At 38.6% G+C, this 12,249-nt stretch overlaps 1 protein-coding gene across 5 annotated transcripts in view; it reads right to left on the reverse strand.

Moving 5' to 3' along the window:
- Positions 1 to 895: 895 nt before the first annotated feature.
- LOC144962700 (ceramide kinase-like protein) overlaps positions 896 to 12,249 on the reverse strand; it is a 171,672-nt gene continuing 160,318 nt past the window's right edge. For all 5 annotated transcript variants that reach the window (XM_078895867.1, XM_078895864.1, XM_078895869.1 and 2 more), the window contains 4 exons: positions 8,303 to 8,449; positions 6,437 to 6,696; positions 1,626 to 1,792; positions 896 to 1,056 (listed from right to left, as the gene is read on the reverse strand). In XM_078895867.1, coding sequence (XP_078751993.1) covers positions 1,026 to 1,056; positions 1,626 to 1,792; positions 6,437 to 6,696; positions 8,303 to 8,449 — 605 coding nt within the window. In that variant the 3' untranslated portion in view covers positions 896 to 1,025. The remainder of the gene's footprint in view (positions 1,057 to 1,625; positions 1,793 to 6,436; positions 6,697 to 8,302; positions 8,450 to 12,249) is intronic.

The raw sequence follows: 12,249 nt of genomic DNA on the forward strand, positions 1-12,249 counted from the left end.
GCGAATGCAGCTCTGTAGCTGCTGTAGTAAAAAATCCGTAATTCTACAAATTTTCCGTAATACTAGGCAGGTCTGCAAATGATATAGGTATTATGTCTTTACGCAGTAGGTAATCAGTCGCAGAGAGATGTCAAGTCTGAAAGTTTTGAATGTTTTACCATAAAGTAAAAAGTACAGTGACAGTCATTAAAACGACCTCCTAAGTGTAATGAATTAACTATTTATTCTTGTAATATATTACAATGAGTAATAGGCCTTTTAGCACAAGCAATGATAATAATAATAATAATGACAATGATGGTGATGATCATAATGATGATGATGATGATGATGATGATGATGATGATGATGATGATGATGATAAGAACACAATAATAATGATAATAATAACAATACTGCTGATGATGATGATGATAGTAATGCAATAAAATTCTGCGTCCAAAGTGCCTTCACACAAAAAGCACATCAACAAGCAAGTAATACGAGTATAATGTGATTATACAAGTTATTTCATTTTATTTTCTTTCAACAAAACAGAGATTTAAGAAAAGAAAACCAATGGTTTATGTATTTTATAGCATCCCATCAGCGCCTGTACACAAGGTGTAAGGTTAACCCTCTCAATATGCAATGGGTGATACGGTTTTTATCAACACCATTTGATAACGAAAAATACAACTATAAAGATAATTATAATAATTATGACAATAATAATAATAATAATAATAATAATAATAATAATAATAATAATAATAATAATAATAATAATAATAATAATAATAATAATAATAATAATAAAAATAATCGTCATCATCATCACCATCATAATAATACAAGTGTTCGAGGTGGACATATAGTGTTATATTGTGATATCTTGAGACATTTCCCTGCGGCACCAATGAGCCAGGGCCGCCGCACTGTGACGGTGCAGGTGAATCAATACTGATGATGGCAGCTCTATTTCATCTGCAACAAACTTGAAACTTGGAACGAGGGACTTGGTGGGACTTTGGCTCGGGAACTCTTCAAAGCAAGGATACGACCCCGGGATGTAAACTAGGAACGAAGCAAGGAAAGAGAAGAATTGGGTGGGGGAAAGGGGGGGGGATTTGATTAAATCAAAAAGGCCAAAAAAATCATATAGATCTTTTTAAAAAAAATTGTATTATTATTATAAACCTTTAGTTATGGTAGTAATCTGAATTTTACAACAGTAATGTCGTTAGGGGATCATAATAATTTAGCGGGACTCCAACCCGGGACATTCCGGGTCACAGTGCGATGCCTTAACCACTCGGCCACTTCACCCCTCACTAGAGCGAACGTTTGAGAAATTGTCGTGTGTTAAGGCGCAATAAATATAATTTTAAAAATTTCCTTTAATTCATCCCCAAGGGAAATTTGTCTTCAGTGTCTATTTCAAGGAAAGACTGGAATAACCGAGGCGGCTGCCGCAGTGCAGCGCCGCAAAGTGAGCTAGGACTAGGTGATTTGATAAAGGCCACACAACTAGGCGGGTAGTCGGAAGTCGGTACCTTCTTTGGTACGAAGCAAAGACCGTACCGCTGAGCCAAGCTGCCCCTTAAAATATAAAATAAAAATATTCTGTTCTAAGTTTGGTTTACCTCATGTGAAACTTCGTCTTGTTAATGACCAAAGCCTCTCCGTCCACGTTCATGTACAGCTCATTCTCAAGGACTTTCTCTCCATATTGTGACGTCACCGTGGGATGCGCGTCCAAGGATACTCTGATCTTCTTCACTCTCTCCGACTGGACGAAATCAAACGAGTACTGCAAAGAATGAAACGGAAATAGATCAATGCACGAATAAAAATAAATAAATAACATTCCCATTATTCATCCCGTGCGGCTATGTTGTCTATTGGTATGACACTCGCTTTCGGATCGGAAGGTCCTGGGTTCGAGCCTCGTGTTCGGTGCATAGTTGAGTCCTTGGAAAAGGCTAGGTGTGAAATGAGTACCTGGCCGTTAACAGCGGTGTCTTTGTCCGAAAAATTATAATATCGCCTAACAGGCGTCATGTCCCGTCCTACATGTTAAATGTTGCTGTTGACCAGGGACCCCTTGTGAAGCACTTTGAGCACATTTAGTGGATATTGCGCTATATAAAGCTCAATGTTTTTAGGGGGAAATGTATTCTCTTTAGGGGGCTATTTCAATGAAAGACTGGAGGAAAGAAAACAGGCGTTAGCCGCAGTGCATCGCCGCAAACTGAACGAGGGCGTGGTGACTTGGGCAAGGCCACAACAGCCCAGCGGATTATAATAATATTCGAAATCGGTACCTGTCGGGTACGAAGCAAAAACCGCACCGCTGAGCCACGCTGCATGATGATTTTTATTAAAATTTGGCGTCGGTATCTAAACGGTTGAAGGTCTCATTCTAGTTTGACAAACCAGGGAGGAGGCACTGTCTAATCACAATTTATGTTATATCAGCGCCAGTAAAAAGGAAGAAAATGAGATAGTTAAAAGTTCTAGAAAGCACCCAAGAAAAAGTAAGACATAGGGGAACTGGGAACAAATAGGGATCAGATGTAGATTCCAAGAGCACACTATCAAAGTACTTAGTTTGAGACCACCTATAAGTCTCATCCGGACACAAGCACAAAATCCAATAAAGAGGAATACACTCAAATGCCAACATTATAAATTCAAAATAACAAATATAATAATACATAACATAGAGATGATTTACAAGGAAAAAAATATCATCTCCCAAAACAAAAACTATGCGTTTGGCTGTTTCCCTCCCAGCTAGGACTCCGGCCAGGGCCAGGACAAAACCAAGCAATCTCATTCCAAGACAAAGACAGAAAGCATGTTGGAAAAAAGATATAAGGGGATAGAAGACACAGTATGGACCCCCCTGCCCACTATGGGAGGTCAGGAACCCCACCCAGGCACTGGTCTAAGATAGAGGTCTGAAAAAGACTTTTAGAAACAGTGCCTGACAAAGCAGGAAAGATAAAAATAACAAACACCCCCCCCCAAAAAAAAAAAAAAAAAAAAAAAAAAACAAAACAAAACAAAAAAAAACATCAAAAAAAAAAAAAACAACAAAAAACAAAGAAACAAATTAAAACAAACCAAACGTCCCTAAAAGTCAGTCTGCCTTGACTGGGGATCGAACCTCAGACCTCCTGATTACCGAGTCATCTCGAGATCCTCGATATCGATCGTACTAACCAACGAGACTTTTCCCCCGCCCCCCGTCTGTCCGCGATGTATTCATTGTTTTAATTTTTTTAAATTATTGCCCGAAGAAGGGGGTTTGAACCCGAAACGTTCCGTGTTTTGATATGTTGTTCTTATTCGAAGCTGTGCTGTTATATTCATTTCAAAGTCGTACACTCACACATTAACACGGGACAAGCCTGATCCGTTTCCATTTAGAAGAAAAAAACCTATAACGCGACAACGCTATAATAATTAATTAATTATTCCCTTCCGCCACGACATCATAACATGAAGGAATATAGATAATTCCTCATACAAGATGTCTGATGTCAACAGAAATCACCATTGTTGTCCAAGTGAGCAAATTGGGGGGTTAATAATCTTGCCCAAGGAAGCAACAAAAAAAAAAACAAAAAAATACGAAAGTGCCTGATACATGGCTCGAATCCGGAACCTTCCGGGTCACAGTGCCATGCCTTAACAACTCGGCCATTTTGCCCCCTCTAAGAAGTTTAAATAATCTGCTGCCATCACTATTCAATTGTCTGGAAAGTTCGTTTCTTCTACCACGACTAACACTATAATCCAAATGAACGCGGATAAATTTGATTACCTACGTGCACAATAAATTTCGAAAATTCGTAGAAGAAGCCATTATATGCCGCATGAGCTTTTGTTTGCCTGGGTTTCATTCAGTTACAAAGTACACGTTGCTTTCAACGAATACACAGGATAGACATACGCATATACGTTTTGAACTCCTGTGCGTCTCTTTGCGTTGAAATCTGAGGGGATATAATTTATTGTTGGTTGATCATTATTATCCGTTGATGTATTGATAGTATTATCATTACAGTAATGAGGATTATCAGAATCGGTCAAAAGACTCATTGGAATAGTAGACGACTGAAGACAAAGAATACATGACACTCGAAGTAAGTTCAAAATCCAACTTGTACTGGAGCCAGACAATAATCAAATTGTAGTGTTTCCATTCATTGCTCTCATGTAAAAACGTTAAAATGAATGACTGGATGGATGAATGAATGAATGAATGAATATTATAATATGGTTGCGCTATCTCTATGGACGCTTGCCGTGAACAATGGGTGTGTGTGGTTTCGAGTGTTTCAGTCTATCCTTTGTATCCAGTTAGTGATTTGTTTCCACGAGTCTCTGTCCAGTGCAAGTGTTATTAGTTTTTGAAGGTCATCATGTGTGTTGGAAATTGGATGTTTTCTTATGTTGTTGAAATCAGTTCTTCAGTTGTTGTTTCAAATTGAAGAGTGGTTTTCCAAAACTCCCTAACTCCGGTTTCCCCATTTTGAGATATTGAGGATTATTTCCCTTAAAATTTCTCATTCGGTCTATTATTTTATCACAATTTAAACTTCAAATTCATACAAATCTAAGGAAATTTTTTTGTCAATTGATATTTAAAATAAAATTTACATTTCAATTTATCTCATGGATGGAAACTCTCAAAAAGTAGAAAAATCGACTTAACGAGTTTTGGAAAATAATAATTTCTATTTGGTATTTGTTGAGATCTTGATTCAATGTTGTTGGAAATAAAGTTAATGTCCGTTAAAAAAACTGACAAAAATAATTCTCTACTGAGAGAAATTATGATGAAACTCTCACTATTGCATCATTAAACATCCAATTTGTAAACAAACCATTTCTTAAAAACCCAGAACGTAAAATTATGAACATGTAGTCCCTTTTAAAATATTGTTTATCATTGGATTCAATAGTCTGATGTCACGTCGCCCAGCAACGGCGGCCATCGTGGTTCTACACAAAGAAAATAGGTACTTTTTATTTTTCATGCTGGCTAGAACTTTTCATATGTCTTGTGATCAAAATGTGTAAAAGTCAAAACATGACCAGATTTATGTTTTTTTTTTTCCTCTCGATACGCTTTTATGCTAGTCGGAGAAATATTTCATAAGGGCGTCCGCCATTGTTCCAATAGTTTAGAGGCAGTTACTAATTTACCATGCCTCATTACGAGGGAAGTGGCGTTACGACTGTTGAAGCGTATTAGCGAAAATGTTTACATTTGGGTGATCTGACGATCGTCTTGTACAGATTCAAGGAAAACATCTGTTCCAACAAACATAGCTGCTGTTCGTTCAATGAACCTGATGATGTATCGATCAACTCACAATTTATGATTCAAGTGTTGAGTAAAATTAGAACTCAATTTAATGACAAGACATTTTTTCGACCTCTTAAGAAAACTCCATGGGTCTTTTTAATTGGGCACGACAGATATTTTCTGCATTTCATATCTTATGCAGGGTGGGTTTTTAAAAAAATCATTACTACCCGAAAAATAATTGAAATGGCTTAAAGACTAGAAATGATAGAAACATCAAGTTTTTAAAAATAGTTTTCCATCACTATTCAAGTATTTTTGTGGTGAAAATTTCTGGAAATGCTATAAGCCGTTACAATACAGTCGCACTTTTGGAAATAAGGGAGAAATTTGACTCAAGTGACAATTTTAACGGAAAAATTATAGATTAAAAAAAAATTTTAATGCGTCAAAAATTGCTTCGAGTCAAATTTCTCCCTTTTTACAAAATGTGGGACTGTATTGAAACGGCTTATTGTATCTTCCTGAAAAAAAACATGAATAGGAATAGAAAACAATGAAAATACTAGATGTTTTTTTAAAATAATTTATTGTGTTTAAGCTATTGCAAATCTTTATCCGTCAGTAATAACAAAAAAAAAAAAAAAACAAAACAAAAAAACCCCCCAAAAACCCCGAAAAAAACACCTGAACATTTCGGTCACTTATCGTAGAATTCTTTATCAATGTTGAAAGAGGAAAATGGTTGGTTTAAGTTAATAAATTGATTTCATTCAAAATAGTGAGAGGAACTACTAAATGGCATCGATTCTAAAGCAAGTACTCCCATCACATTGTCACATTCGCTAACCGGAAGATTGACACATGACCCAGGTCCAAAAAAAAATGAAATGATGGCGTCTGATTTCGATGAGATTTGAAGAAACAAATTTGATTTTTACAAATAAAATCATCACGATGTCTAATCAATCTCATAGTACACGCAAACCATCTTCACACCTTTTATAAACACAATGCAACGTTTGGTCCAGTGGTTTCGGAGCATTGGTGTTTCCAAAAAAAAAAATCTAATTTGCCAAGAATATAGTATAACAAGACGATACGAGAGAAAAGCAGAGTTAAGTTACTTACCGCTCCGGTCTGCCATGCAGCAATCTTTGACAACTGTTTGATGTGATGTCCCAGAGGACATGCCGACGTCATGCGCAGAGTCAAAGCGTCATCTCCAAAAGTGGGCACCAGGCGTTGTCCGTCATCCTGCAGGTCAACCACATTAATGTCCACCCCATAAAACTCGCCTTTGATATTGTGCCATTCCCCCGTGCCGGCGCTGAGGTATTCCACCTCTGAGCTAATCAGTCTCCGTCCGAAGATGGATTTGATCGGTAATACTGCAGTAATGAACAAAAGGGAGAAATGGTTGGGGGGGGGGGGGGGGGTAGGAATCACATTAATCTTTATGTTTTATGTTTTTAAGGGTATTACAGGTGCTTGGGACACTGTTAGGGCATTCTAGGACTAGTAAACAGGAAGATGTCAAATTAAGAAATCAAGGAGCAGGCACCAGTGTAAGATAAAGAACTGAACAAGTGTGTATGAAATGTACCAGACAAAGCAAGAAAGAAAAATAGAAGAAAAAAAACCCCATCCCAAACAATCAATCTACCTCGACTGGGGATCGAACTCCAGACCTTCTTTCTTGCTTTGCCCGGCACCTTTCATACACACTTGTCATGTTAAGATCTTAAACAGGAAGATGATAGGGAAAAGATGTAGGTATGAAGTTGAAAGCATTGAAGAAAACGGAAGACATGGGTTCTAATAGGGAACAGAAGATTCCATGATCAGAATCCACCGATGAGCCTAGTTTGACATTATTTAACTCTCTCCTTACCGATCATTTTCAGTATTTTCCCCAAAAATAGCAGGCTTACCCAGCAGAAAAATGAACTTTTTAAAAAGTCAAACAAGCACTATACAAAACAACTTTATGTTCTTATTAATTAAACAAAGATCATTGTGATGTACAAAATAAATCTGAATAAGAGAAAAAATGTATATTGTGTCGGAAAAAAAACGTGACGATTCTGCTGTAGGTACGTGGTATGGAGAGGGTTAAAACTCCAATAGGCACACACACACACACACACACACACACACACACACACACAAAGAATCCCGCTATGGAGGATATACTTAAATGTTTATAAAGTACAATCTTATAGATAATATGCGCTTGGCTAAGAAGCTCATAACATTGCCATCCGGAAGTATAACGGACCAAGACACAAAACGGTGTGTATCCATGAACGTTTATAGTCGGGTTAATCCAGTTCAGTGAGCATTACTTATAAACGCGGATGGCAAAAAACAATAACAAAGACCCGAGTGACGTCATCTGCATACTATCTATATAGTTTTCTAAATCACTAATGATAATAAATAGAACATAATGGCAACAGAGAGGTGATTAACAAATTTAAAAAAAATATCATCTCTCAAAAAAGGGAGACCTACTAAAAACTTGATGGTTCCCCCAAGTCGGCTTTGCGGTCTTGTGGTATGAACCCCATCTTTGGATCGGAGGGTCCAGGCTTCGAGACCGACTCTGAGCGGCGAATTGTCAGTTGAGTCCTTGGAAAAGGCTCTTTACTCACATGCTCTCACTGTACTAAGGTGTAAACTGGTACCTAGCCGTTAACAGCGTTGTTTCTATGGGAAAAAATAAAATTGCCTAACTAACAGGCGTTGTCATGTCGTGTCTCGACCTTCATTTACGTTACGTGTTTCTTTTGGCTAGGGGCACCGTGAGAAGCATTTTCAGCACAGTGGATAGTGGATATTATTAGTGGATATTGCGCTGTATAATAATAGCTCTTATTTTATTTTTATTTTTTTTTCTTAAAAAAAAATGTGTCTGCAATTCTCTGGTCTCTTTATATATATTTGCAAAAGGAAAATGTATGTCTTTGTAAACGTATGGCGGCTCAAACTCACTTTTGTATCGGGCATTTCCCATCCATCTGTTTTTCTCACAGACATGCATGATGTCCCCCATCAGTCCGAAGCAAGCCAGCAAGCCGCTGTATCTCTCTAGGTGACCCCCTTGGTGGATGCTGACTAGATTGGTGGGACAGGTCTCACCTGCGTGGGGAGATAATAAAATCATGTTATCATTAGTCGTCATCGTCCTCATCAACATCATCCTCGTCCTCCTTCCCATCATCATCATCATCATCATCATCATCATCATCATCATCATCATCATCATCATCATCATCATCATCATCTTCATCATCTTCGGCGGCTTCTAATGGTTTGGTCTCTTCTTACACAACAATTTTATGACGTGTGGTGAGTCGGCCCGATAGCTTCGTCACAATACAACAATTGACCAACTCTGCTCTACCGTTCAGCAAAACATCATCTTTCAACTAAGAACACAACACATACAGCTCAACAGCCCTTTAAGCAAAATTACAAGAGAAACATCCCCTTCCTCTTTACTCACCGTACTCAGGTGTAAAATGAGTACTTGGCCGTTTACAGTGTTGTCTCTGTCCTAAAAAAATAATATAACATCGCCTAACAGGCGTCATGTCCCGTCCTAAATGTTAAATGTTGATGTTGGCCAGGGACCCGTCGTAAAGCGCTTTGAGCACATTTAGTGGATATTGCACTTTATTATAAAAGCACAAGGTCAAGTATTCGTGTCCCTTCTGTCACCATCCCAATGAAACAGTAACACTTCAGTAACACTTGCTTGAGTGCCAACATCTTGAAGACCTGAGATGCACATTCCTCCCACCAAATCGAAGCATCAGTAACTCACTGTATAGTCACCTGGAACAACTACAAAAGACGTCTAACTTCAACGTCATGGAACAAGACCGAAGGGCAAGAGCTCAGGTGGTCGCTGGTTAGGACAAGTAAGTAAGTTCGGGCTCTTTGCCTCAACGTGTACATGTGGGGCAGGTGGAAAGTCCCCACTGATGAAGGGTGGCTGCTTTCGACAGGTTCTAAACACTTCTTTTGTTTGCAGCCACTCAGTGCCTCCTCTTGCTGGTACAGAAGCCTGACAACTTCTCTCAGTTTCGAGAAAACTACCCCCCCCCCCCCCCACACACACACTCACACACAAGGTACAGTATTTTCCATGTCGACGACAGCCTTTTAACATCGAAAACTTGGCGGTACAGATAACTGTCCTGGAAACACTGTCAAGATATGTTGAGCGTGACTCTGGGCGGATAGGTGGTAAAGATCGTAAAACCCTCGCCCCACGTAACGTCCCGGGGAAAGCACTTGATACGCATTACCTCACTTGACTGAGTGAATGGGTATTTAACTATAGGCGGTGCGGGTATTGCAAGAGTGGTAAAAAAAGGGAGCCTATCGGGCAACTTGCACAGTATAAGACAGTGGCATGCAGCCTGTAGAGATGAAGCATGGAGAAACGCGTTGCGCAAAGACAACCTGTAAATGCATAATATAACCTTGCTACTGCTGCCACTACTACTACTACTACTACTACTACTACTACTACTACTACTACTACTACTACATCTACCACCACCAGCAGTAACGCCATCACAATCATCATCATCATCATCATCATCATCATCATCATCATCATCATCATCAATATCATTATCACCATCATTGTCTTCAATATCATTATCGCCACCACCAGCACCACCGCCACCACACTCATAACCATTTTATTTATCATTACTATTATGACTGCTGTTAACAACAAAAAAAAGCTGATGTCACGTACATACAATTTGCCCCATCAGCATCGTCTTGCAAACAGCAGTTACAGCGACAAAGCAACGCCATTAACACCACCCCTGATGGTAATCAACATCATCACCATATCATCAACGGCATCATCATTATTCTTATTATCATCAAAGTCCGCGACATTTCTCATTCCCACTGATAATATCATATTTTATGTCTAGATAACGCATATTGCACAAACCATAACTTTCTCTCTACCCCCCCCCCCCCCCCTCATCTCATTAAAAATTTCTCCCATCCCGCCACCTCTCTCTACGCCCGTCTAGTTCTAGATTTTTCCTTTCCGTATTCTCTTTGCCCGCACCCGACCTATTTAGTATTACGAAAAACTCGTAGAATTACAATTTTTATATATTTTTTTTGACTCCGGATGCAGAGCTTTAAAAGGTGTCTTTGATTCAGTAAATTTAATCTTACTGAAATAAGAAAGTGTCATTACTGAGAACCTATACTAAGAGGCTATGTGGTCTTATGGTATGGTATGGTATGCCACTCGCTTTTGGATCGCAAGGTTCTGTGAGTGGGTTCGAGCCTCGCTCGGCGCAAAGTTGACTCCTTGAAAAAAGGCTCTTTACTAACATTCTATGATCGTACTCGGGTGTAAAATGAGTACCCGGCCGTTAACAGTGTTGTCTCTGTCGGGAAAAATTGTGATATGACGCCTCATAAGAGTCGTGTCTCGTTCTATATGTTACTTGTTGCTGTTGGCCAGGTACTAGGCTTCTTCACGCATTGAGCACGTTTAGGGGAGATTGCGCTATACAAAAGCTTAATTTTATAAATATTCAGGACTTTGCAGCACTTTTTGGTCATGCTGAGGACAAAATGCAATTTGTAAAGCTAAAGCCATTTTTATGATGAATTATAATCCCCCCCCCCCCCCCTCGGAAGCTACAGATTTCTGAAATTTCAAGTTGGCATTCCCGGTCTACACCAATCTCCATCTCCAACTCCAAACACATCAGAATACCGTCTACCTTTCTCTAAGCGTGAAATGAAAAATGATTATTGGGAAATAATGACGGATGATTCTTGAGAGGTGATAAATAAATTTTTACCATTTCCATTTATATATATCTTATAATATATCTTATTATTTTTATTATTATTCTCTCAACTGGTTCTGGAGTAGTCATCAATCATGAATTCTATCTATCTTCCTATCTCAGTGAATTCCAGACATGTTTAGTTTATGACTTATCCAAGTGTTGTTTGTTTTTTTTTTTTTTTTTTTTTTTTTTTTTTTTTTTTTTTTTTTTTTGTTATACCACAGAAAAGAAGAATTTTAAAGATAGTTGATCCCAGGATACGGCGGTTATGCAGGTTACTAGGCCTTAGATGGACAGTAACATATTATCTTGCTACCATTTGTACACTTTACTACACTTCTTTACTTTTAACTAGATTACCGCCGTACTTTGCAAAGACACGTATTTAAAAATTTGGCCAGAAAAATCGTCATTCAAATATCGATCGATTTAAATGACCCTCATCTTGGTAAAAACGCTCAAACCGACCTCGCGAGGTCCCAGGTTTGAGGTCTGTCTCTCTCTCTCTCTCTCTCTCTCTCTCTCTCTCTCTCTCTCTCTCTCTGCCGCAAACTCTCAAACCTGATACTGGCTTGAGATCCCAGATTTAAAACTACTTTTGACAAGATGACGGATTATGTTTTGCGATAAACTAGCGTCCTATTCAAAGGATGGAGCAATCAATTTCTATAATCCGTTTCACGCTACAGAAACCGGGATAAACTCCGGCTCATGGAACTAATTAATGTCTCTGTAGGACTACTGCATGTAGTACACACGCAGATGGTATGTTAAGCTATTGATATCATCAATATTTCAAGGACGAGTTATCTGGCACAAATTTCATATCCGTTTTGCTTTATTTCCATATTAAGACACTAGGGAGCAGGCACCCGGTGATATGAACAAGAGTGTATGGGGAAAAAAAGGAGTCCTTCAGAGCCACCAGGGCATGGAGTCGGAGTTTATCCCAGTTTCTTTTTTTTTTTTTTTTTAAGTGTTTTACGGCGCTTGTAACACATTTAGGTCATATCAGCGCCAGTAAAAAAAACTGAAGAAAATGGGATAGTAAAAAGTTCTAGAATTACAATTAAAGCACCCAAGGAAAAG

Source organism: Berghia stephanieae, chromosome 1 (assembly GCF_034508935.2).
Source record: "Berghia stephanieae isolate SIO BIC M18660-M18661 chromosome 1, UCSD_Bste_1.3, whole genome shotgun sequence".
NCBI lineage: Eukaryota > Metazoa > Mollusca > Gastropoda > Nudibranchia > Aeolidiidae > Berghia > Berghia stephanieae.